Source organism: Sorex fumeus, unplaced genomic scaffold, assembly GCF_029834395.1.
Source record: "Sorex fumeus unplaced genomic scaffold, SorFum_2.1 ptg000036l, whole genome shotgun sequence".
NCBI lineage: Eukaryota > Metazoa > Chordata > Mammalia > Eulipotyphla > Soricidae > Sorex > Sorex fumeus.
Window position 1 is genome coordinate 17,166,679 of NW_026606093.1, and position 27,180 is coordinate 17,193,858.

The following is a 27,180-nucleotide window of genomic DNA, read 5'->3' on the forward strand; positions in this document are numbered from 1 at the left end:
AATTTCAAAAGTGTTTGAGCTATTTCTTTGAAAAAGTCATGGTATCCTTACAGGGACTGCATTTATCTGCATAATGCTTTGGTGGGTATTGCCATTTTGACAATCCCAATCCAGGAGCAGGGGATGTGTTTCCATTTTCTCGTGTACTCTTTCATTTTTAAATAGTATTCTGTACTTCTCTTTATATAGTTCTTTCACCTCTTTTGTTTATTCCTAGGTATTTTATTTTTTGAGGCACAATTATGAATGGGATTGTTGAATTTCATTTAATTTCTCTATTCTAATTTATTACTTGTGTATAGAAAAATCCTTGGATATCTGCATGTTGATTTTGTAGCTTGCCACTTTACTATACAAATCTATTGTTTATGGCAATTTTTTATGAAGTCCTTGAAGTTTTCTAAGTACAGTATTATATCATCTGCAAATAGTGAAATGTTAACTTCTTCTTTTCCTGTCTGTACACCCTTAATATCTTTTTCTCACCTAATTGTTATAGCAAGTACTTCCAATACTATACAGAATAGAAATGGTGAGAATGAGAAACCTTGTCTTGTCAGTGATCTTAGAGGGAATGCTTTCAGTTTTTCACCATTGAGGATGTTTTCTGTGGGTTTGTGGCAGATAGATTTGACTATGTTGAGGAAACTTCTTTTAACTTCAATTTTATTGAGAGTTTTTATATGAATAAGTTGTTGGACCTTGTCAAATGCTTCTTTGCATGTACTTATATGATTGTATAATTTTTTTCATTGATATGGTATATAACATTGATTTGCATGTGTTAATCCACCCTTGCGTCTCCAGGTTGAATCCCACTTGGCCATGGTGTGATCCATTGATGTGCCTTTGGATTTAATTTGTAAGATTTTTCTTTCCTTCCTTTCTTTTTTTTTAGGATCTTTGCTTTTTATTCATCAGGGTAAATGTCTGTAATTTTTCTTTTTGTCCTACCAAAGCTCTTTGAACATAGTATGGCCTGCTCATTAGGGCTTTTCATCATACTTGTCACATGTTTTGTCCAGAAATAAGTTACATTCAATTTTGCCAGCATAGAGGGTTGGAGCGATAGCACAGTGGGTAGGGAGTTTGCCTTGCATGTGGCCGACCCAGGTTCAATTCACAAGATCCCATATGGTACCTTGAGCATCACCAGAAGTAATTCCTGTGAGCCAGGGGTAACCTCTATGCAACTCTAGGTGTGACCCAAAAAAGCAAAAAACAAACAAACAATTTTGCCAGCATCATAGTTTCAAAAAATTAGGGTAATATTTTAATCTGCTATATAAAAATACCACAGACAAGGTAGCAGAAATTTATCTTCCCAGAGTTCTGGAACTTTGAATAATAAATGGAGGCCAGCCAACATGGTTGGTTTCTAAAGAGATTTCCCCCTAGTTTTTAGTTGGTCACTTTCTCACTCTTATGCCTACAAACCATTTCATTGTGTGTGTGTCTGTGTGTGTGCACATGCATGTACATGAGTCACTACATATACATATGCATCTATGGGGATAGAAAATAATAGATAAAATACCTTGGTGTCTCTACTTATGATCACTTATGACATCAAATCAGGACCTCAAAGTCATGACCTCGTTTAACCTTAAATGCTTCTTCAAAGGTCGTATCTGCAGTCCAGTAACCTGGGACAGTGAAGGCTTCACTTGTCAAATGGGCACACAAATCCATAGCCAGAAGTACCCTTTTTCCCTTTCTAGGTGTATTTAGATTACAAAATGTAGTTCTATAGTTAACGGCGCCTTATGAAATGGAGTTCAGGTTTCTCTGGGTCATTGTTTCCTATGTCCATTCATTGTACCAACTCTCTAATAGGGAAAACTACAGTTTCAAAGTATTCAGCAGTGAAGAAAAACAAATCCTTGTCCTCCTGAGGCATATAATGTAATGGAGAAGAAAAAAATAGGAATTTAGTGCTCAGGGATGTGGGTTCGTTATAGCCTGCCTGCCTTGCAAGTATGAGACTATAAGTTTGTTTCCCCTTATCACCTACTTTCTGACCTCTCTCTGTGAGTCCCACACCACAAAAAGCAATAACTGGCATGCAGCAACAAAGATTGTGTGAGTTCTACAATAAATAAAGCATATGACCCTGAGCAAGATAACCAAATGGACACGTCTCTTGCTCATCACGCAACAGCAAAGGGGAAGGGAAAGGGAAAGGGACAGAAATAAAATAAGATTATTCACGATAAAATGTCACTTTATATAATAATACTGATAATAATTTTTGAACTAAGAATACCAGGTGATGGGATTATGTGAGAGGAGCAATCAGCTGGGCCAGAAGTTACATAATTACATTATTATGTAGGTTGAGGATCTTAAGCATTTTGGTGGTGGTGACATGAGATAAAGTTATACAAAAAATTATGTTAGTACTTTTATAAACATATGAATAAACTATGATAACTAGATATTTTATAAAGTCTTTGGAAGTTACCCAACTATGATAACTTTATAACTCATAGAGTTCTCATAAAATAAAATTGGGGGGTGAAGTGTTGGAAGGTCATGGTGATGATCTAATGACTTTGTACAACAGAATTAAAAATGTCAATACTATTGTAACCATGTTAACTAGATACAGTAAAATATTAAAATTAATTAATTGTAAATAAAAACAATACATTATTGTAAGCTCTTAAAAATAATTCTGTATAAGATAAAGGTGGTGCAATCAGAGAACAGGACTTAAATTGGAGAGATTAGCAAACATTTCTATAAGGGGGTGATATTTGAATTAGCTCATAACTAACTCGTAAATATTTTGAAAGCATTTTAGTACAGAGCGTTCTGGCAGATAGAATAATGAACACTGGTCTTACGGAAGTATTAAGGTATGTGTTTTTAATGGACACACTACAAGCTAGAGTAACTGAAGCTACATAGTTAAAGAAGAATATTACAATTTCTAAGGATCCAGAAGCAAGAATCCAAAACTTAGTAAAGGAAAGAAACTATAGCAACCTAAAGTTACAGTGCCCCTCAACAAAGAGTGTCCAGTGTGTCGCAGATGATATAGAACAATCAGAAAATAAAGATAAATTCAAAGAGGCTTGGACACCAGCATCCCACTCTAACATGAGAAGAGTTCCATGGTGATCTTGTGTAAGAACACTGTAGACAGTTTCTGTTGATTCTTTTTCCAAAAAAAAAAATTATTAATGGGTAGATATTTATTTGGGAACAGTAAAATAGTAATATAGAGAACTATTCATAAAACTAAAACAACTCTAAACTAGTCCCAAAAATACATTCCATTCAGTGAACAGATTAAAGTCTGTTCGCCACAAAGTGTCCCAGCTGAGAAACACCTCCCAGTTGAGGTTACTGAGGTATAAAGAAAGTAACTGAGTCCGTGGTGGCATGACTAATAAGATTCAGTTCAGATTTAACTCATCACTTCACTTTATTCACACATGGATTCTGCTTAACCACCATGTGCTGTCTACTTCCAGTTTGTTGCTTCTAAGTGGAAAGACTTAAAATGTATCTGTTAGCCCTAGCATGTATTTATTCAAATCAACTCCAAGATACTCTGGGCATCTAAACATTGCTCCCTTTTACTTGAAATTTGCAGTCAGAGCTCACAAAACAGCAAAATGGCTTCAAAATTACTCTCAAAACATTGGAAGACAACCTGCTCTCTCGCCTTTCCTCAGCATCTGGGAACTTTCTGGGAGAAACTGCCTTGGTGGAGAACCTTGAAATCACCAAGCAGACAGCTGCAGAAATTGAGGAAAAGGTAAAATTTACACTGCCAGCTTCTTAAGTACCGCTTGCTATAAGACCTGCTCCAACTTACAGGGGGAGGAAAAAGTCAGAACAACACATGGTTTTTCCACCTTCCCACATTGCTTCTGAAAAGATCGTGTTAGGTCAGCTTCCTGGAATGACTACATCCTGGAAGATGAATTTCCCACCAGCTTAGAAATTCTTTTGACAACTTATTTCCCCAAATGTTTCTAGAACTTCTGTTTCTGAACAGGAATTTTCATTCTGTACAGGAAATGATAACTCAATTTTGTGGATCTGCCTTAAGGTTTACTGTTGTATAAATCAACTGATTAGGGCATGGTTGTATCTAGAAACCTGTGGGTTTCTAGGCTTGCAGCTTTACAAGTTTCATTTTAATGAGAGCTCCAGTGACTTCCTGGAAAACCTCACTCTCAATAGTGGTTTCATCATAGGAAAATAAGTTTATTTATGATTTCATTCCTTTCCTTTATTTAGAAACTATTTATGCCCTCTTGTAAGGGCTACAAAACATGACTTGATTGGGTCAAACCCTACCTTTCCCAAAGGTTGCTTGAATCTGCCCTTACACAGTGCTGCTCTTCAATCAGAAGAGTAATTGAGATACTGGATAGAGGAGTGATTAAGACAATGAATCTGGAGTAAGATTCATGTGTTTGTAAGAAATAATAAGCTTTGAGGGAAACATATATTCAATAATACTCTCATTGATGGAGTATCGAAATTTCTGCAAATATGAAAGTCTGATCTGGGTAGGGAAAAGGAAAGAAACATGAAAAGTAATGGAAGGCGAGACAAATAAAGCAGGTTATCTGCTAATAATAATAACAGGTAGCTAAAGTTTGAATAATACTCAAAGAAATTAGGTCCAACTTCACTTCAACCTGTGGCCTCTGTGCAACCCCAGGATTTATTGCTGGTTATCTGGATTCCAGCAGAGAGAGGCACATTCAGAGCTGTAAAGTAACTGTGGTAGAAGATACAGGGATATAAAGGCCAATTAATAAAGAAGAAGTAAATCAGAAGATATAACATATATACTGATACCTTCTTCCTAATTTCTCATTGTCTCCCATCTTCATTTTTCTCCTTAAAGACTTTAAAGTGCCGGGGTTGGCGCGATAGCACAGCATGTAGGATGTAGGCCTTGCACGCGGCCAACCTGGGTTCAATTCTCAGCATCCCATATGGTCCCCCGAGCATAGGCAAGAGTAATTCCTGAGTGCATTAGCCAGGAGTAACCCCTGTGCATTGCCAGGTGTGACCCCCCAAAATAAATAAATAAATAAAGTGCCTGATGTGTGCCAAAACCTCCATGGAGCTACTTTTTCTTTTGAAGATTCTTTTTTGTAATATTTCTTTTTTTATCAAATGAGTACTATCTTGTGAGTGCAATATTTTCTGTGACAAAATTTAGGAGTGCAAAAGTGAATTTGTGAATTTGCTGGAATCCCAATCTTTTGCAGTTCTTTGCTCTCCAAGGTGAGGATAAGTTAACAGGCAACTTGTAACAAATGATGGGATGAAGGGTTTTGGTAGAAGATCGGAAAAATGTTAACACACTGTAAATTAGTGCTTTATGAGGAGGTATTTTTCCTTAGTTAAGTGTCTGTAGAAGAGGTTTGAAATGCGCAGGAAATGAATTTTTGCAATTAATTTTCCATTACATTGCAAAAGGCTTGGTAAACCATGATTAAAAGTTTGGGCTTCATAAGCACAAATGAATGAATCAAGAAGTTTTGGTACATAAACATAGTGGAATATGATGCATCTCTAAGAAAGAACAAAATCATGCAATTTGCAGCAAAATGGATGCAACTAGAGGATCTCATGCTTAGTGAAGTCAGTCAAAAGGGAAGAGATAGATACAGAATGATCTCTCTCATGTGTGGGACTTAAGGCACATATCAAGGAAGCGACAAAGGTTCAGAGACAATGTAATGAGAGAACTGACCTACACAATTGAGTGGGGGGAAGAGTAGGAATGAGGAGTCTTGGGAAACAGCTGATTCTCTGCTTAAGAATTAAAATTTAAATTTATTTTGTAGTTTGGGCTTTTGACAGGTTTTGGAGCATTTCCGTTTATACTGAGACGTATGTATGTTTAGTAGATGCTCTTAAAAAACTCTCTGATTCTTATGTCTCCTTTATCTCGACCAGAAAGTTACTGAAAATTGAATTGGATGTTCTCTATGTTGACTTTATATGTTAACTTTCATAAGAATTAAGAAAATTAACTGGAGAGATTGTACATAGGGTAAGGTGCTTGCCTTGCATGCAGTTTACCCCAGTTCTGTCTCCATATATGGTCCCTATGCATCAACTCTGTGCTCAGGCCACTCCTGAGCACAGAGTCAAAAGTAGCCCATGAATATCACCAATTTACAAAATAAATTATACTGTTCTTCTTTCTAATAAAAAAATGTATGTTATGCTTCCATTATTAGATTTCCACAACCTGGAATTTGCTTTTAACTAATATGTATGGGTTTTGGTATGTCTACACGATAATTTATGTTAAAAAATGGAGCTAAGAGATCTGTGCACCCATTTTTACAAGAACTGGCCAAGTTCCAGCAGGGTCATCAAAAATGTGATCACCACCCCCACCTACCCCATTCTGGCCCCTGTCCAGTCTCCTGCCGCAGACACACAGTGAAGATGTTTCCAGGGCCCCAGGTGACCAAGCTCCTGAGGCTGTGCATCGTGGGCAGTGGGTCCCAGACAGCACCCCCTCCTGTTCTGATTAATCTCCCAGTGTGTAGGGCAGGGGGCCAAGTGCTCCAGCAAAGGCTGCTGAGGGTCTGGCCCCTGCTGGCTTACAAGTTGACCCTTGGAGCTGAAGAGTTTTCCAATTTATGCTGTCCACCTCTCTCCCTCACCCAGCTGGCCTGCCCGGAGGACAAGAATGTTCAGTGGCCACCCAGGACCTGGGGACATTCTCCAGGCTATTTCCTGGAACTATTTCTGTGCATAAAAATAAGCACCCATTCTTCAGAAAAAGACAAAGAAAAAAAAAAGGTCAATCCAATGCGTGGATTGGACAGAGCAAGCTCCTACTCAAACTCTCTGCTCTAAAATCCATTTAATCTGTTGACCTCAGATAGAGAAGACAAATTAGGTAGTAAGCTGATAGGAACAGATATCAGACCATAATTCACAATGAGGGGATTGACACGTTTATCCTGTGAGAGGCTGGAATGGTATAATTTTATTTAATACCCGGGGCTCATTAAATAGACTTCCATCCACTCCACTTTCTTCATGCCAATCCATACACACACACACACACACACACACAAACACACACACACACTTTCGCATAAAGAACAGCTTCTCAGAAAGCCCTGCTCAGTGTGAACTATGGACCCTTTCTGACAGGTGCAGGAGGCCAAGGTGACTGAAGTGAAGATCAATGATGCTCGCGAGCACTACCGACCAGCTGCCGCCCGCGCCTCCATGCTCTACTTCATCATGAATGACCTCAGCAAGATTCACCCAATGTACCAGTTTTCTCTCAAGGTGACTTACATTTGAAATTTTTCCATAATCATAATAAAGTAATATAAAGCATAACTCATACAATTTTCCATAATAGCTTACCATGTTTTTCACTAGCTACTGCAAATCTTTAAGATCAAATCTAGGATAGCAGCTACATTACTTTAATCAATACTGTAGTCCTCACCTCTTTAATAGGGTTCTTCATGATTCTTTAATTGCCTTATCTGAAACAGAAGGAAACACCACCACAGCAAGTCTCAGCCCTGCTCATTCATTATGTCAGCACAAATAATGTCAGCTACTGTACTTAGGATACCAAGAAACCTCAGGAGCAACCTCCGTCCCTCGAAAGCTTAAAATATAATAAGGACACATGAAATATGCATGTTGCTTGTATTATTTAAAGACCAAAGCAGGAAAAAAAGAATAGACAAATTTTGTATTACTTTTTTATTGCCCTAATATATACCAAAGATACTGTTTTTTTAAAATCAAAGATAAGATTTAAGTGCTGATTAAACTTATCATACTTTTAGAAACATAAAAACATAAATTATAAGTGTATTTTTGAATGCATATGTTTTATGCAAGGACATTCATCAAAATATCACAATTGAAGAGCATTATGGGATTAGTGGTACACTTCTAAATAATTTAGTTTGATCCAACTGAGAGTACCTTCCACACACACACATACACACACACACATAGGCACACACATAGAGAGCACACACCTCATTCTGTGATACTGAATTGCCATATGGAAGCCAGGTGTTAAGATAAAGGTTAGCATAACGAGTTTAACAGCTAAAGGAATCACCTACCCAGTTCTCAGAGTAGGTAAGATCTATCACAGTGATTCTTCCTGACAAAAAGAGAAATTAAGGAACTAATACAAATATATGTATTCAAAAACATTATAAATTACCTTGCAGCAATAGCATGTTGATAAACATATTTTATCATTGAAGTTTCATTTTATAAAGGAAGAATTGATTTTGAACCTCTATGTCATTAAGAATTGCCATGAACAATTTTAGTTGACTTACTTATGTCATTAGAAGCAAATTTACATGTTAAGCGATAGTCTAAAATTACCAAATAGCAGAGCGGTAGGGCCTTTGCCTTGCGCAGGGCCTGCCCCGAGCCGGGTTCAATTCCTCCACCCCTCTCAGAGAGCCCAGTAAGCTACTGAGAGTATCACGCCCACAAGGCAAATCCTGGCAAGTTACCCATGACGTATTCCATATGCCAAACACAGTAACAACAAGTCTCACAATGGAGACATTACTGGGCTCGCTCAAGCAAATTGATAAACAACCGATTTGTTGTTGGAAGGACAGTGCAGAACACTTAGTAGTCTCTGATTTCAAATAACAGTTGAGATTTCAAAATATTGATTATTGTCTAAAGTTTTATATACACTTCCTATTCCTTGCAGAGAAATGAGAAATGTTTTTGGAGAATAGAAATATATTAATAAAAATATATTTGCTTTTATATAAGCAAAACTTTAGAAGCTGAGTTTTGAATAAACTATGAAATTCATAATGTAGTTAAGATTATTTAAGTGATTATTTTTTTTTAATTTTTTTTATTAGTGAAAAACCATGAGGTACAGTTATAGGCTTACAAATTTTGTGCTTGGGATTCAGTTATACAATGATCAAGTCCCCATACCTCCACCAGTGCCCGTCATCCATCCCCATGGGTCCCAGCATCCCCCCCACCCTCATCCCCCCCCACCCCGTCCCATCCTGCCTCTGTGGCAGGGTATTCCCCCTTGTTCTCTCTCTCTTCTTTTGGGTACTGTGTTTTGCAAGAGAGGCTTTGAGTGGCAATCATGTTTGGTCTATCGACTACTTTTAGCATGCTTCTCCCACCCTGGGAGGGCCCTCACAACACCCTTCATTTGGTACTCTCTTCTCTATCTGAGCTTCCTTTTCACCTAGAGCCTGTGGCTGGCCTTCCATTCATGGAGCAAAATTCCTGGTACTAATCTCAGCCATTCCTGTGTGTCACTCTCCCTTTTTGTTGCTTTATGTTCCCCAGATGAATGCAATCTTTCTGTGTCTATCCCGCTCTTTCTGACTCATTTCGCTTAACATGATACTTTCCATGTAGTACCACTTGTATGTAAATTTCATAACTTCATCTTTTCTAATAGCTACATAGTACTCCATTGTGTAAATGTACCAAAGTTTCTTTAACCAGTCATCTGTTCTTGGGCACTCAGGTTTTTTCCAGATTCTGGCTATTGTAAAGAGTGCTGCAATGAACAAACAATTGCAGATGTCACTTCGACTATACCTTTTTGCCTCTCTGGGATATATTCCCAGGAGTGCTATAGCTGGGTCAAATGGCAGATCAAATTCTAATTTTTTGAGAGTCGTCCATACTGTTTTCCAAAAGGGTTGGACCAGCCGGCATTCCCACCAGCAGTGAAGGAGGGTCCCTTTCTCGCCACATCCGCGCCAGCACCGGTTGCTTTTGTTCTTGTGGATGTGGGCCAGTCTCTGTGGTGTGAAATGATATCTCATTGTGGTTTTGATCTGCATCTCTCTGATGATTAGTGATGTAGAGCATTTTCTCATGTGCCTTTTTGCCATTCGAATTTCTTCTTTGTGAAAGTTTCTGTTCATTTCCTCACCCCATTTTTTGATGGGGTTGGGTGATTTCTTCTTGTGGAGTTTAACCAGTACCTTGTATATCCTTGATATCAACCCCTTGTCGGATGTGTACTTGGTGAATATCCTTTCCCATTCTGTAGGCTGTCTTTGTATTTTGGTCACTGTTTCTTTGGAGGTGCAGAAGCTTCTTAGTTTAAGATAGTCCCATTTGTCTATCTCTGTTTTCACTTGCTCGGCCAGTGGCGTGACATCTTTGAAGATACCATTAGCTTCAATATCATGGAGAGTTTTGTCGACTTTGTCTTCAATAAACATTATGGATTCTGGTCTGATGTTGAGGTCATAAATCCATTTTGATCTTACTTTTGTGCATGGTGTTAGGCAGAGATCTGAGCCCACTTTTTTGCATGTAGCCGTCCAATTTTGCCAGCACAGTTTGTTGAAGAGGCTTTCCCTGCTCCATTTCACTTTTCTTGCCCCCTTATCAAAAATTAGATGATTATATGTTTGGGAGGAAATGTCAGTATATTCAACTCTGTTCCATTGGTCTGCAGCTCTGCTTCTGTTCCAGTACCATGATGTTTTAATTATTACTGCCTTGTAGTAGAGTTTGAAGTTAGGGAGGTTGATTCCTCCCATTTTCTTTTTCCCAAGAATTGCTTTAGCTATTCGTGGGGGCTTATTGTTCCACATAAATTTCAGGAGTGTTTGCTCCATTTCTTTGAAGAATGTCATGGGTATCCTTATAGGGATTGCATTGAATTTGTACAGTGCTTTGGAAAGTATTGCCATTTTGATGATGTTGATTCTCCCCATCCATGAACAGGGGATATTTTTCCATTTCCTCGTGTCCTCTTTTATTTCCTGAAGTAGCGTTTTGTAGTTTTCCTTGTACAGGTCCTTTACTTCCTTAGTTAAGCTGATTCCTAGATACTTGATATTCTGGGGCACAATTGTGAATGGGATTGTTTTCTTGATGTCACTTGCTTCTCTTTCACTATTTGCGTATAGGAATGCCATGGATTTTTGGGTATTGATTTTATAGCCTGCCACTTTACTATACAAGCCTATTGTTTCTAGGAGTTTCTTGGTAGAGGTTTTAGGGTTCTCTAAGTATAGTATCATATCATCTGCGAATAGTGAGAGCTTAATTTCTTCTTTCCCTATCTGGATGCCCTTAATATCTTTTTCTTGCCTAATCGCTATTGCAAGTACTTCCAGTACTATATTGAACAGTAGTGGAGAGAGTGGGCATCCTTGTCTCGTCCCTGACCTTAGGGGGAAGGGTCTCAGTTTTTCCCCATTGAGGATGATGTTTGCTGTAGGTTTGTGGTAGATGGCTTTAACTATATTGAGGAAAGTCCCCTCTATCCCCATTTTGGCAAGGGTTTTCATCATGAATGGTTGCTGGATCTTGTCAAAAGCTTTCTCTGCATCTATTGATATGATCATATGATTTTTATCTTTTCTTTTGTTGATATGATGGATTATGTTGATTGATTTCCGAATGTTGAACCATCCTTGCATCCCTGGGATGAATCCCACTTGGTCATGATGTATGATCTTTTTGATGAGTTGTTGTATTCTATTGGCTAGTATTTTGTTGAGAATCTTCGCATCCGTGTTCATCAGGGATATTGGCCTGTAGTTTTCTTTTCTTGTGGTGTCTTTGTTTCCTTTTGGTATTAGAGAGATATGGGCTTCATAGAAGCTGTTTGGGAGAGTTTCTGTTTTTTCAATTTCCTGGAAAAGCTTGAGAAGAATTGGCAATAGGTCCTCTTTAAATGTTTGGAAAAATTCGCTAGTAAATCCGTCTGGGCCTGGGCTTTTGTTTTTGGGAAGACTTTTGATTACAGTTTCAATTTCCTTGATGTGAATGGGTCTATTCAGGTACTCTATATCTTCTTGATTCAGCTTTGGGAGATGGTAGGAATCCAGGAATTTATCCATTTCTTCCAGGTTCTCGTGTTTCGTGGCATAGAGACTTTCAAAGTAGTCTCTGATGATCTCTTGAATTTCTTTAGTTTCTGTTGTGATATCCCCATTCTTATTTCTGATTCGATTTATTAGGGTTCTCTCTCTCTGTTTCTTTGTGAGTGTTGCTAGTGGTTTATCTATCTTATTTATTTTCTCGAAGAACCAGCTCTTGGTTTCATTGATCTTTCGGATTGTTTCTTTGTTTTCCATGTCGTTGATTTCTGCTCTAAGTTTTATGATCTCTTTCCTTCTGCCTGATTTAGGCTCTTTCTGTTGATCCTTTTCTAAGGTCTTGAGCTGTGAGGTCAAATTGTTTATGTGCATCGTTTCTATCGACTTAAGATAGGCTTGCAGAGCTATAAATTTTCCCCTTAATACAGCTTTCGCTGCATCCCATAAGTTCTGGTAGTTTGTGTCTTCATTCTCATTTGTTTCCAGGTATCTTTTGATTTCATCCTTGACTTCGTTCCTGACCCACTCATTGTTCAGCATCGAGTTGTTTAATTTCCAGGTGTTTGATTTGGTTCTCCGTGTCTGTGTGTGATTCACTTCTATCCTCAGTGCATCATGGTCTGAAAAGATGGCTGATACTATTTCTATCTTCTTGATTCTGTTGAGGTATGTTTTGTGTCCTAGCACATGGTCTATTTTGGAAAATGTTCCGTGCGCACTGGAGAAGAATGTGTATTCTTTCTTTTTGGGGTGTAAAGCCCTGTATAAGTCCATAAGCCCTTTCTCTTCTATTACTTCTTTCAAAGCCAATAATTCCTTGCTGGGTTTTGTTCGTGTTGATCTATCCAGAGGTGATAAGGCGATGTTGAAGTCTCCAAGTACTATTGTGTTGGTAGTGATGTCCTCCTTAAAATCTGTTAGCAGTTGTTTTAAATATTTAGCTGTTCCCTCATTAGGTGCGTATACATTTAAGAGTGTGATTTCTTCCTGTTGTACGTATCCCTTGATGAAGAGAAAATAGCCTTCACTGTCCCTTCTAATCTTTTTCAAGGTGAAATTAATGTTGTCAGATACTAGTATGGCCACCCCAGCTTTTTTGAGGGAGTTGTTTGCTTGCAGGATTGTATTCCATCCTTTGACTTTGAGTCTGTGTTTGCTCTGGCTGTTGAGGTGAGTTTCTTGTAGGCAGCAGAATGTTGGGTTCTGTCTCTGTATCCATTTTGCCACTCTGTGTCTCTTAACTGGTGAATTTAGACCGTTGACATTGAGAGAGAGAATGGTTATGGGATTTTGTGTCATGTTTCTGTGCGGGTGTGTTGTGGTTGTAGGGTTTGTCTTTTCTTATAGTAGCCCCTTTAGGCCTTGCTTTAGGTTTGGTTTTGAGTCTATGAAGTTCCTGAGCTGCTGTTTATCTATAAAATAATGTACTGTTCCTTCAATTTTGAGGGAGAGTTTAGCCGGGTAGAGTATTCTTGGGGAAGCATTCATTTCCATGAGTTTTTTGACTATATCTCGCCACTGCCTTCGGGCTTGTAGGGTTTCCTCTGATAAGGTCTGCTGTGAATCTAAGGGATGCTCCTTTGTATGTGATTTCCTTCTTTGCTCTTGCTGCTTGCAGTATTGTGTCTCTATCGGCAGTATCGATCATTCTAAGTATGATATGTCTTGGAGTGTTTTTGTTGGGGTCTCTTTTAGCTGGCACCCTTCGGGCTCCTTGAACCTGAATGGCTGCATTGTGCAGCTCTGGGAAGTTTTCAGCAATGATTTGTTTGACGGTGTTTTTTTCGTTGGGATTGTTTCCCTGAGGTTCAGGTAGTCCCATGATTCTAATATTGTTCCTCTTGGAGTCATCTGCTAGGACTCTGATTCTCTGTAGAGCCATTTTGAGGTCCCTTGCCACTGTTTGTTGTTGCGTGTTGGCTTGTTGCAGCTGATCTTCCAGGTCACTGATTCTCTCTTCAGCTGCGGTCATTCTATTTTTAAGAGAAGAAACTGAATTTCTCATTTCATCTATGGAATCTTTTAATCGTGACATTTCTGCCCTCATTTCTTCTCGTAATTTTTCGATTTTTTCTGTGGTGTTACTGGCTGTCTGTCTGACTGTTTCATTGAGTTGATTGAACATCTTGATGACTTCGTACCTGAATTCTATGTCAGAGAGGTCCCTTAGGTGAGCTGTATTGACAGAATGGTCTAGATTGTTTTCGTTGTTCTCCCCTTGTGTTGGAGATTTTCTTTGTTTCTTCATATTGCTGAGTAGGTTGGGTTACTAGATTCCTTGGGTACTAGGTTCCTTAGTGTGGGAAAACAACCTGCGGCCGCGTGAGCGTTGGCCCGCTGGAAATTAAGCCACGCCCACTTTTGAGGCCACGCCCACTTTGAGGAGGCCACGCCTCTACAGAACCCTGGGTTTGGGATGAGATGGGCGCCGCCTCAGGTCAGGAGTGAAGAGGGCAGGGCAGACGCTCAAAACTGCTTCTCTTCAGGCATCACGGGGGACACCTGGGGTCCTGCAGGGAAAGATGGAGGTCCCAGGGTCGCGAGCCGGCAGCTGTTCTGACCTGGAATTAAGATGAGATGGGCGCCGCCTCAGGTCAGGAGTGAAGAGGGCAGGGCAGACGCTCAAAACTGCTTCTCTTCAGGCATCACGGGGGACACCTGGGGTCCTGCAGGGAAAGATGGAGGTCCCAGGGTCGCGAGCCGGCAGCTGTTCTGACCTGGAATTAAGATGAGATGGGCGCCGCCTCAGGTCAGGAGAGTCTTATTTAAGTGATTAAAAATAACTATTTCAGACCTAAGCCAAAGGTCAGGAGAAAGTTAATGGCATACAGTTGCAGGGAACTAACATATAACCAGTAAGAAGTCACCTTACTGGGGTTTTCTTTCTTTGTAGAAAGATCCAGATCCTCCTTTGTGTGCATTGTGTAGAGAGCCCTGGTAGAAGAAATAACATTTCTAAAATTAGAAAAGTGATGAATCAGTTAGGTAGAGAAGAAGTACAGAGAATTGATCTCAAACTTATGTTCTCTGGTTGTTATATTGTTTTGTTTTGTTTTCTTTTCAGGTACTTCAGTTAGTTGCAAAGATTTAAAACTCCTATTTCCAGATTGATAGTATAGCAGGTAGGGTGTTTGCCTTGCACATAGCTGACCTGGGTTATATCCCCAGAACTCTCTAGGTTCCCCTGAACCCTCCAAGAGTGATAGCTGAGTACAGAGCCACGAGTAAGCTCTTAGCACTGGCAGATATGGTTCAAAAACCAAATAAATAAATAAAACTGAAATTTCACATATATCACAATTTCTTAAGAAAGTTTGGAATATTTGAAGGCACCACGTTCACGTTCCACATGCGTAAGGGATATGTATGTGCGATCCGAGTTTCCACTCTTCCCTATTGGATCCCACACACTGGTCCACAAACACATCTAAATTTATTTAAATTTTTGTTTCTTTGTTTTTTTGGCTCTTTGGAGTCACACCTGGCGATGGTCAGGAGTTATTCCTGGTTCTGGCTCTGCACTAAGGAATTATTCCTGGTGGTGCTTGGGGGAACCATATGAGAGGCCAGGGTTTGAATCCGGGTCCGCCGTGTGAAAGGTGGCCACTGCACTGTTACCACCACTACTGCCCCAAATACATGTAATTCGTGACAGTTGATCTAGGTTCAGGAGCAACCCTTTCGTTTCATCCGAGTACATTAAAGCAGTGCCTCCCAACATTTTTAAGACTGTGGTTCTATTTCATATTTGTTACTGCCCTCTGACCCCTTATTCTACCAGTCACCACATTAGTTTCATGCTGTGAACCAAATTTTTTTTCTTCTTTTTCTTTTTTTTTTTTTTCACTGTCACTGTCCTCCTGTTGTTCATCCATTTGCTTGAGCGGGCCCAGTAATGTCTCCATTGTGACAATTGTTACTGCATTTGGCACATCGAATACGTCATGGGTAGCTTGCCAGGCTTTGTCGCATGGGCGAGATACTCTGGGTAGCTTGCCGGGCACTCCGAGAGGGGCGGAGAAATTGAACTCGGGTCGGCCATGTTGGCTGCGTGCAAAGCAAACGCCCTACCCGCTGCGCTATCGCATTTTACTGAATCACTGTGAGATCGTTACAAGCTTTCATGTTTGGGTTACAATCACACAATGATCAGACACCCATCCCTCCACAAGTGCACATTCCCCACCACCAATCTCCCCGGTATACCCCCCCTTTCCCACCCTCCCCCTGCCTCCATGGCAGACGATATTACCCTACCTCTGAGCATTATGGTTTGCAATACAGACACTGAGAGGTCATCATGTTTGGTCCATTATCTACTTTCGGCACATTTCTCCCATCTCAACTGATTCCTCCAGCCTTCAATTTCTTAGTGATCCCTTCTCTATTCCAGCAGCCTTCTCCCTTCTGCTCATGAGGCAGGCTTCCAGCTATAGGGCGATCCTCCTGGACCTTGTATCTACTGCTTGTGAGCCACATTTATGTAACTTTCGTCATGGCCCTTTTGTAATATCCTGTGAGTCCACAGGTGCCCTATGGCCCCGACTGAGAAATGCTGCTCTAGACCACTAATAGCTCCAGTCATTCATTAAATCTTTTAAATAACTGTATGTAAAAGGCTGTACTGGATTCAAAAGGTTCCAACCCTCAAAATGTTAACTATAGAATCATTAAAAGATTTTTAAAAATTAAGATTTGAGGAGGGGGTTGGAGCGATAGTACAGCGGTAGGGCGTTTACCTTGCACGCAGCCAACAAGGCCAACCCGAGTTGGATTCCTCCGCCCCTCAGAGAGCCTGGCAAGCTACCGAGAGTATCTCGCCCGCACAGCAGAGCCTGGCAAGCTCCCCGTGATGTATTCGATATGCCAAACACAGTAACAACAAAGTCTCCAATGGAGACGTTACTGGGCCCGTTCAAGCAAGATTTGAGGAATGAATAAGGGCTCTGAAAGAAGCAGGATAGTTCGAGCCAAAATTTTATTTTCTAATTTTATTATAAACATAATGAGCACGTTTCAGAAGATGTAACCAAAGCAGTTAAGGCCTTCATCATTGCAAGAAGGTTTATGTGTCTTTTTTAAAAATATATAATCATCATGAATTACAAAGTTACAAGTTATTGATGATTGATTTTTCAGGTATCCAATATTCCAACAACAGTCCTTCATCAGTGTCCACTTCCTTCCACCAATATCCCCAATCTTCCTCACCCAGACCCCCGTCTGCCTGTATTGGAGGCACTTTCTCCTTTTTTCCATCCCCTTTCTTCTCATTTCAGTCACTGTGGTTTACAATATTGTTACAATAATGTATCCATTTAACTAAAAAATTCTTTTTGAAATCTAGAAATTGAGCTTACCTATGACCCAGCAATACCACTTCTGGGAATATATCCCGAGGGCCCAAAAACACAGCAGAAATGCCATCTGCATATCTATGTTCATTGCTACACTATTCACAATAGCCAGAATCTAGAAACAACCTGAGTGCCCAAGAACAGATGGCTGGTTAAAGAAACTGTGGTACATCTACACAATAAAATACTACACAGCTGTTAAGGAAAAATGAAGCAATGAAATTAGCTTGTAATCGGGTAAATATGGAGAGTGTCATGATAAGTGAAATGAGTTAGAAGGAGAGAGACAGATATAGAATGATTGCACTCATTTGTGGGATATAATAATAATAATATTAAATTAATACCCAAGGACAGTAGAAACAAGGGTTAAGATGATTGGTCTATGCTTGGAAGCCTGCCTCAAGTGCTGGGGGGAGAAGGTAGTTGGGATACAGAAGGAACCACTATGACAAAAATAGTTGGAAATCATCACTCTGGATAAAATTTTGTGCTGAAAACAGGTAAAGGAACTAACATGATAATCTCTCAGTATCTGTATTGCAAACCATAATGCTTAAATGGGGAGAGAGAGACAGAGACAGAGAGTGCCTGCCATTAAAGGCAGGCTGGAGAGTGGGAACTCGGAGAGGAAAACTGGGTACATAGGTGGTGGGAAATGTACACTGGTGGAGGGATGTGTATTGGAACATTGTATGAAACCCAACCATGAACAGCTCTGTAACTGTGTATCTTATGGTGATTCAATGAAAGAAAGAAAGAAAGAAAGAAAGAAAGAAAGAAAGAAAGAAAGAAGAGAAAGAAAGAGAGAAAGAAGACAGAGAGGAAGGGAGGGAGGGAGGGAGGGAAGGAGGGAGGGAGGGAGGGAGGAAGGAAGGAAGGAAGGAAGGAAGGAAGGAAGGAAGGAAGGAAGGAAGGAATTTTTATTTATTTATTTATTTATTGAATCACTGTGGGTAAAGTTACAAAGCTTTCAGGTTTAAATCTCAGTCATGCAATCATCAAACACATTTCCCTTCACCGATACTTATTTTTCACCACCAAGAACCCCAATATACCCCCCTCCCACCCCTCCCAATGCCTGTGAGGCAGATGAATTCTAACACTCTATATACTTTGATTAGATTCATTGTTTCGACAAAAGATACACCATTATTGTTTTGAATTTACACCCCCAAATCAGACCTGTTGAAAAGGTATAAAATAAATAAATAAAGGCCCTCCCGTTGATCATCGATTTGCTCGAGCGGGCCCAGTAACGTCCATTGGAGACTTTGTTGTTACTGTGTCTGGCATATCGAATACTCTCGGTAGCTTGCCGGGCTCTCCGAGAAGGGTGGAGGAATTGAACTCGGGTCGGCCATGTTGGCCACTTGTAAGGCGAATGCCCTACCCGCTGTGCTATCGCTCCAGCACCTGGCTAGGTCAGTTGGTAGAGCATGAGACTCTTAATCTCAGGGTCGTGGGTTCGAGCCCCACGTTGGGCGCGCGTTGATTGTTGAAAAGGTATTGTGAAATAATTTGTTTTCTACAGTTGGTTACAAGAACTGAATAATGTCGCACAGCTGCTACTGCGGCCCCGCGATTTTAGATTTCTGATATTTTACTTATTAAGCTTGGAAGTATTTCTGTCAAGAGCCAGATAATTATGAGATTGGTTTCTGTGACTCTGGAGCCATGGCCATGCCCTCGTGGAGGGCAGCCCATGACCTCAATAGGGCATGAAGTACGAGCCAGGAATGCCCCCTTTCCCATGAGGTTTCAGTTGCCCCGTCACCACCGGCTCAAACCTGGCTTTCCAAAAAGCTCCAAGGCGGCCGCCATCTTGCTGTCCAGGGGGAAAAAGGCAGAAGGGAGCAACACCCTTTCCCTCCCGGGCAGGCATGGTGCCGTGGATTAACACATAGTCATTCAATTTTTTGCCGCAAGCTGCCAGGCTCTGCATTAAGTCCTTGTGCTTCTGGAGCCATGGCTGTGCAGAAGAACCGCTCGTGGGGGACAAACTGTGAGGACAAGCCGGGAATGCCCCCCCTTCCCATGAGGTTTCAGTTTCCCCATCACCTCCGGCTCATACCTGGCTTTCCAAAAAGCTCCAGGCAGCCGCCATCTTGCTATCCAGGGGGGAAAAAAGGAAGTAATTTTTAAATAAGTCTTCTTGAATTTATCACAAGAGAACTCATCAAATAACTGGAGGAGAAAAAAATGTGGAATTTTGATCATTACCATAATACAACTGTAAAATGTTCTAAATTCCTATTGTTACAGTGGTCTTTTTTTAATTACACACTTGTACAGAACATTAATTCTACTAGAGTAGAATGTTATGATTTTGTGGATAGAACCATTAATTCCAACAGGTTATTGGTAACTGTTTTCTTTTTCTGAGGTAGCCATCCAACAAACACTCATGCGATTCAAGTTCAATTGTTTTGGCCACAGACTCTTCTCTGTATATAGCACAGCTTTGCACTCTTTGTGAAAACATAAAAATATCTATGAACTAAGAAGATAACTAATAATACTTTTTACATATATATTTTTATTATACTGTTCTATGTTTCAATTTTTGACTTTTGGGGTCACACCTGGCAATGCTGAGGGGGTAGTCCTGGCTCTGCACTCAGGGATTACTCCTGGAAGTTCTCAGGGAACTATATGTGATGCCAGAGATCAAACCTGGGTTGGCTGCATACAAGGCAAACGCTCTACACCCTGTAGTATCACTTCCGCCCTAATAGCATGTTTTCTTATAACTACACTTCTTAGTAAGTTATTCTGGGAAAATATTTCTGTGACTTGCAATATAATGTTCTTTAGACATAACACTACTAGAGTCAAAGAGTAAAGCTACAGATTTTGGAGATATTTCACAGGGGTGAAGGACAGGCTTTGAACATGGGAGGCCTGGTTCTATCTATATTTAGATGTGATTCCCCAAGCAATGCCAGGAGTAAGCCCTGAGCACTGCTAGTGTATCCAAAAGAGTTAAAAGAGTTTTATAAATTAATATTATCTTAACTTTTGTTCCAGGCTTTCAGTATCGTCTTCCAGAAGGCTGTGGAAAAGGCTGCTCCTAATGAAAACCTCCAGGAGCGGGTGGCCAACCTCATAGACAGCATCACCTTCTCTGTGTACCAGTACACCACCCGGGGGCTCTTTGAGTGCGATAAACTCACCTACCTTGCCCAGCTCACCTTTCAGGTAAAAGGAAACTAAATACGTTTACAGAGCAGTACATTTTTTTTTCTTTTCGGGTCACACCCGGCGATGCACAGGAGGTACTCCTGGTTCATGCACTCAGGAAGTACTCCTGGCAGGAGAGCAGTACATTTTATTGTGACAAAAGAACAGATGCAAAGAAATTTGATTCTTTATCACTGCTGCATTGCTATGCGCAGTATAGAGAGAGGCATCAGATAAGAAGATTAAATGGGGCACATGCCAATTCTGCAATTGCCCAGATCCAAGAAGTCAAGTTTAATCAATCATTTTACTTTTCTTGTTAACCCTGGATGTTCTAGAAATCCCTCTAGACATACCCCCAAAATCCATTACCAATCTCTAGAAAACTGGCAATAAAACTGAAATTGGACATCAATACCAATGCCTGGCAAGCTTCCCATGGAGTATTCGATTCCAAAAACAGTAACAAGTCTCACAATGGAGATGTTACTGGTGCCCACTCAAGCAAATTGATGAACAAAGGGAGGACAGTGCTACAGTGCTACCAATTATCAGATACTCTCGAATTACTCTAACAATGTAGCACTGCACTGCCCTCTCATTGTTCATTGATTTTCTCGTGCGGGCACCAGTAACGTGTCACAACAAATTGTACCTTTATTAATTATGTACCTATGGATTTCTAGTTTTAATATGACAACCTTTTTCAAGCATAAGAAATCACATGCCTTCCTCTAGAGAGAACAGAGTTGACCTTTAACAAGTCTGGTTTTCATAGGCTTCTAAGCAACTAGGATCCCAAATATTTACAAGTAATCCTTGTACTCCACTTATTCTCAATATCAAAAAAGCTGAAAATTGGAGCTGGAAAGATAGTACAGCTGGTAGGATTATTGTGCTGTACATATCCAACACAGATTCAATCTCAGAACCATATGTGGTTCTCCTGAGAGCCACCTGGAGTGATTCCTAAGCAGAGTCAGGAGTAAGACTTGAGTATCACTATATGTACCCCTGCAAATAAAACTTGAAAATTTATTTCCTTTAATTAATCCTTCCAATCATTTATTACTAAGATTTTCCTTTTTCATTTATAAATTATAATTGGCTAAATTTTCTTGAAGACTCTTGTAAATTAGGATCATGTATATTAGTATGACTTCTTATTCTCTAATTCTCACTCTCAGAGAACCCAGCAGGCTACCAAGAGTATCATAACAGCACATATGCCTGAATAAGGACACGTGTAAAGTTTATTTGTGTTTTCAGGCTACCAAGAATATCCCACCCACACAGCAGAGCCTGGCAAGCTATCCGTGGTATATTTGATATGCCAAATCCAGTAAAAAAAAAAAATGGATCTCATTCCCCTCACCCTGAATACAGAGTTGAGAAGGATGTGGAATGAGAGGCTGATAAAATCTCAAGGCCGAACTAGGCTGCCAAAACAAAGAAAGACAAAAATGACTGTCTGTACTTTCAATGCACATGCGCCGGCATCTGATGCATCCATCGAGGACCTAATGGTATAGCGTGAAAGATCAAGTACAACATCACTGGTCTGTCCAAGACAAGAAGGCATCAATCACATCACGCCACTTTTGACACTGGAGAAGAAATGTTACTTGGAACATGTGACAAAAGAGGTGTCGGTGGTGTCGGTATCCTTGTCAACACAAACTTAGCCATGAGCATTGATTCATTCAAATGCATAACAACCGGAATCGGACGATTACACTTGAATAGATGTGGCTCACTGCCGGCAGTTTCTATCTTCGTTGTCTATGCACCAACATCCAATGATAGTGAAGGAGAAATTGAGAAGTTCTACATAGATCTGGAGAAGTTCTATAAAGAAGACCACACCTTCTACAAGATCATTGTGGGTGATTTTAATGCCAAGATAGGACTGAGAAGTTCAGCTGAAGAACTCAACATCAGAACCCATGGCCTAGAATGGAACGAACAGAGTGACAGACTGTCTGAGTTCATCATGTCAACAAAGACCATCCATGGTAACTCACAGTTCCAAAAGGCCGAATCTAAACATTGGACATGGGAGTCTCCCAGTGGACGGTTCCACAATGAAATAGACCACATCATATTCAATCAATGGTTTTGCCTGACTGATGTCACTGTTGTCCCAAAATTCCAAACGAGATTGGACCACCGTCAAAATCATGCAAAATTCTACTTCACAGAGCGGGGAGAAAGGAATGCAAAGTTTAATAAGAGAACTCCCAGAGCGACCACCAACTGGGAGCTCTTTGGCACTGTTGCTGCAACATGGGAAGATACTGTCATTGACAACATTGACGAGGAATACGATCGACTGGTTCAGCACCTCCATGATTGTGCGAGGAATGCCAAGAGAGAGATAACCACAAAAAAAAGCCTTTCTTCGAACACTCTTGAGCTTATTCGCCAATGTGGCTTGGTGCATGCCTCAGGCAACCGCAAGTGAATGCCCGAGCTTGCAAAACAGTACAGAGAAGCGATCAAGGATGACCTCAAGACAGAAGAGCAGCAGTGCTGGTAGATACATCAGAAGCTGGGAAAAGCATTCGTAATGCCCGCCTGTCCTTCACCAACTACAAGACCAAGATGACTGTCCTCCGACGTCCTGGTGGATCTATCACATCTTCCAGAAGGGCAATGGAGAAGATTATTCATGACTTCTACTCAGATCTCTTTAATAGCCACATCCACTTTACCACATACCAAATTCCGCAGGTTGGATATGTCATTCCCAAAGTTCTTCCTTCCGAAATCCAACACGCCATCTCGTCAGTAAAGAAACAAAGAGCACCTGGCCCAGACAAGGTCAGACCTGAACACCTGAAGAACCTACCATCAGTACTCACTAATACGCTGGCTCAGCTCTTCACATGCTACCTGTCTGAATACAAGGTTCCATCCCAATGGAAAACCAGCAGGACTGTACTACTATACAAGAAGGGAGACATCCATGACATTGGCAACTATCGCACAAACTGCCTATTGTCTGTCATCTACAAGCTGTTCACTCAAGTCATTTTGAATAGGATTGGAAGAACACTAGATGAAGGACAACGATGCGAGGAAACCAGGTTCCAAAAAGGATTCAGCACCATCGACCATATCCACATGATAACCAAGCTCATTGAGGTTTCTCAGGAGTTCAAGATGCCGCTCTGTCTAACGTTCATTGTTTTAAAGAAGGCCTTTGATTCTGTTGAGATGGAAGTGGTCATTGAAGCCATAGCCAATCAGGGCATTCAAACTCAATACATCAGGATCCTCCATGAGCTGTATTACGGATTCACTACCAGGATCTCAGCATTCTACAAAGAAGTGATCATCCGTGTCAAGAGAGGGGTTCAGCAGGGTGATACTATTTCACTGAAACTCTTCAGTGCCACCCTCAAGAACGTCATGCGATGACTGGAATGGGAAGGAATGGGAGTGAAAATAGATGGTCAGCAGCTACACCACCTCCGCTTTGCTGATGACATCATTCTAATAACACCAAACATCAGCCAAGCGGCATAAATGCTGACCGACTTTGACTGTGAGTCTGGAAAGGTCAGATTACAATTGAATCTCACAAAGACAATGTTCATGAGAAACAGTCTTGTTCCTGATGTTCCATTCACTCTCAATGGAAGGACCATCTCCTAATGCAACCATTATACATACCTAGGTCAAGAAGTCAACATGACGAATGACCTGGCACCTGAATTACGCAGGAGGAAGAGAGCGGCTTGGAATGCCTTCAAGAGCGTTGAAGAAATAACTAAGAGAACATAGAACCTCCAGCTCCGAGCACATCTCTTCGATTCCACTGTTCTTCATGCATTAACATACGCCTCAGAGACCTGGGCCCTACAAAAACAGGATGAGAACACTATTCGGGTCTCTCAAAGAAGAATCAAAAGAGCTATGCTTGGAGTATCACGCTTCTCTCAAATGAGAGATAGAATCCGGAGTTCCGACCACCGTCAACCCTCAAGAATCAAGGACGCCGTCTCATTTGCCAAGGCATCAAAAATCAGATGGGCTGGACACGTAATGAGATTTAGAGAAGATCTGCTGGACTAGAGCCATTACAGACTGGATTCCACGAGATGTCAAAAGATCGCGTGGACACCCACCTACGAGATGGTCACACTTATTTGTCAAGACCCTGAATGATCAGTTTGAGACTCTTCATGTTCCTAGAATGAGTAGATGCCATTGGCCTATGCTAGCACGCAACAGGGATGAATGGAGACTTACTGGCGACCACTCGAGCAAATTGATGAGCAATGGGGTATCAAGTGATATATTAGTAGTACTGGCTAGATTTTCTTAAAGACTTCCAATATGAAAATTCAGATATTCTATTATCACTTCTGATATAATTGCTTTTTTCAAAGCCAAAATTTGTGGGTGAATATTAATGTGGCTTATGCCTATCTTCCTCTGTATCTCCATTTAAGCCTATATATACAGAAAAAAAGTGGGGCATTATTATATTTGAATACACATGCTGGGATGATTTTCTTCTGCCTCTAATAGCTCTAGACCCTAAGAGTTATTTTTCTGAAAAAAAAAAAACTTTCTTTGGAAAAAACTATATTTTATTTTTCTGATCTCACAAATATTTCTGTCTCATCTTACGACGGCTTTTCAAGTCTATTTTCTCTTTAGACACTGTTTTAAATTGGTCAAATTATTTTTCTCAACTGGTCAAATTACTTTCTCAGTGAATATTCCCACTTGCAACATCTCAGCCAAAAACATCATTTGAATTGGAGAAGTAAAAATTTCCCAAGTGATTCTTCAATGTGAGTCATTAACTCTGACTAAAGCAAATGCCCACCACCCCAATGCCACCCACCTCCTCACGCCAACCCACAAAAACACATCTCGCTAGTTCCCAAAAGTCTCTGAATTTCTCACTACCCCTCCTTGGAAAGCTTCCCTCACTATTTAAATATTCCCATATCACAGCTATCTTCTCCAAGACCCAGTTAGAAAAAATTAAATTAACAAAATTTCCCACCCCTGCTTGCTGACCACCTTTCTATTCTGAAACTCCTTAAGCATTACTTATGTGAACACTATCATTTTACATATACTCATATATTTCACTGAAACACTACTCCAATCATCACATTTCTTCAATTACTTTGCTGTGATATTCTTCATTGCATTTAAATTACTAATATATCCAGTGCCTGTGAATTAAGATCTATGCTCAGTTCGCTGAATTTAAAACATGTTCATATTGGGGTAAAAGAGAAGCATACAGAAGTGATTTGTGCAGTTACAATCTTTTTTTCACTCAACCTACTTTCAACTGCCAAAGTTTCCGGACAGTTTCTAACGTTAGCAGTAGCAATAACCCATAATACAGGATCCCAGGATTGATGATACCAACTAAAGAAATATGGTGTTCTTCTTCCATGGTAGATCCTGCTCATGAATCAGGAAATTGGAGCAGCAGAGTTGGACTTCCTCCTTCGATCTTCAGTACAGACAGGCATCACCAGTCCAGTAGAGTTCCTCTCCCACCAGGCCTGGAGTAACATCAAGGTCAGTAGAAAAGACTTTTAGAATAATAAATGCCAAACCCTTATTTTCTGGAATTTTCCATTGATACTTTTCCCTACGAAGTCAGCAGGAATTTCTTGTGAGGTTGGAAAATAGAGCTGTATTGAGTATGGGTACATCCCTTTATCCACACCCTCAATAAGAGTTAATCGTCTCTTGGCCTGCTGGGAATACTTAACAGGAGAGTGTAAGAGCCTTTCATTCGGATGTGAGGAAGCAGTATGGTTCTGTGTATATCTCTTACTCCACCGGGTGTCTTTTTTTACCTGCTGGAGGTTGGTTGCCAATGTTGCCTTCACAATTCTGTGAGACAGTTGGATGCTGGAGTTCTGTTGGAGAATCTACATGTGAATAATAACGGCTTTAAGTTTACTTAAAGCAGAGAATACAGTCCTGCTTAAGATTCTCATTTATTGAGCACTTAATTTTTAAAAATTATTGAGGTTTTGTGATTTACAGTATTGTTAATAATACATACATCATTTCAGCACCACCCCATCACCAGAGTACCCACTTTCGTCCATCAATATCCCAAAGACACTGTCCTTTCAACTCTAGACTCCTACAAACTCAGTTCTGTGGGCCAACTTTTCAGTTCCATTGTCTTTGTTTCTACCTTACTGTGTATCATTATATACCACATATGAGACAAATGATTCTGTATCTGTCCCTCTTCTTTTGACTGGTTTCACTCAGTATGATAGCCTCTAGCTCCAATCATGCTGTGGCAACTTGTATGATTTGTCCTTAGAGCTACCCAGTATTCCCTTGCATATATATACCACAGGTCTTAATCCATTCATCTGAAGTGGGTATTTGGACTGTTGCCATATCCTGGCTATTGTACTAAGCACTGTAATAAGCCTAGGTTTCCCTTGGAGGGCTTGGGAGAATACGTCAAGAATTGGTATTGCTGGATTGTATGGGAGTTCTAGTCCTTCTCTTTAGAAAGATCATATCCCCAACAACAGTGAATGTGGCTTCCTTTTTCACCACAACCCCACCAATACTGGCTATTTCTAGACTTTTGGTATATGCTATTTTCACTGAGGTGAGATATCTAAATGTTGTTTTAATTGGCATTTTCCAAATCATAAGTGATGATAACACATTGTCACATGTGTGCTAGCTATATGCTCGTGGAAGTGTCTACTCATTTCCTTTCCTGATTTTTTGGTAGGCATGGGAGTTTTTGTTGTTGGTTTTGTGAGTACTTTATA

General features: G+C 40.4%; 1 protein-coding gene and 1 non-coding gene across 2 annotated transcripts in view; both read left to right on the forward strand.

The window, feature by feature from the left end:
• DNAH9 (dynein axonemal heavy chain 9) overlaps positions 1-27,180 on the forward strand; it is a 577,218-nt gene that overhangs the window by 453,607 nt on the left and 96,431 nt on the right. Inside the window, exons 56-59 of the mRNA XM_056117744.1 lie at positions 3,605-3,769; positions 7,162-7,302; positions 20,231-20,401; positions 25,820-25,942. Coding sequence (XP_055973719.1) covers positions 3,605-3,769; positions 7,162-7,302; positions 20,231-20,401; positions 25,820-25,942 — 600 coding nt within the window. The remainder of the gene's footprint in view (positions 1-3,604; positions 3,770-7,161; positions 7,303-20,230; positions 20,402-25,819; positions 25,943-27,180) is intronic.
• TRNAK-CUU (transfer RNA lysine (anticodon CUU)) lies at positions 18,615-18,687 on the forward strand. Its single transcript has one exon. It is a non-coding gene; the product is annotated as a tRNA-Lys (tRNA).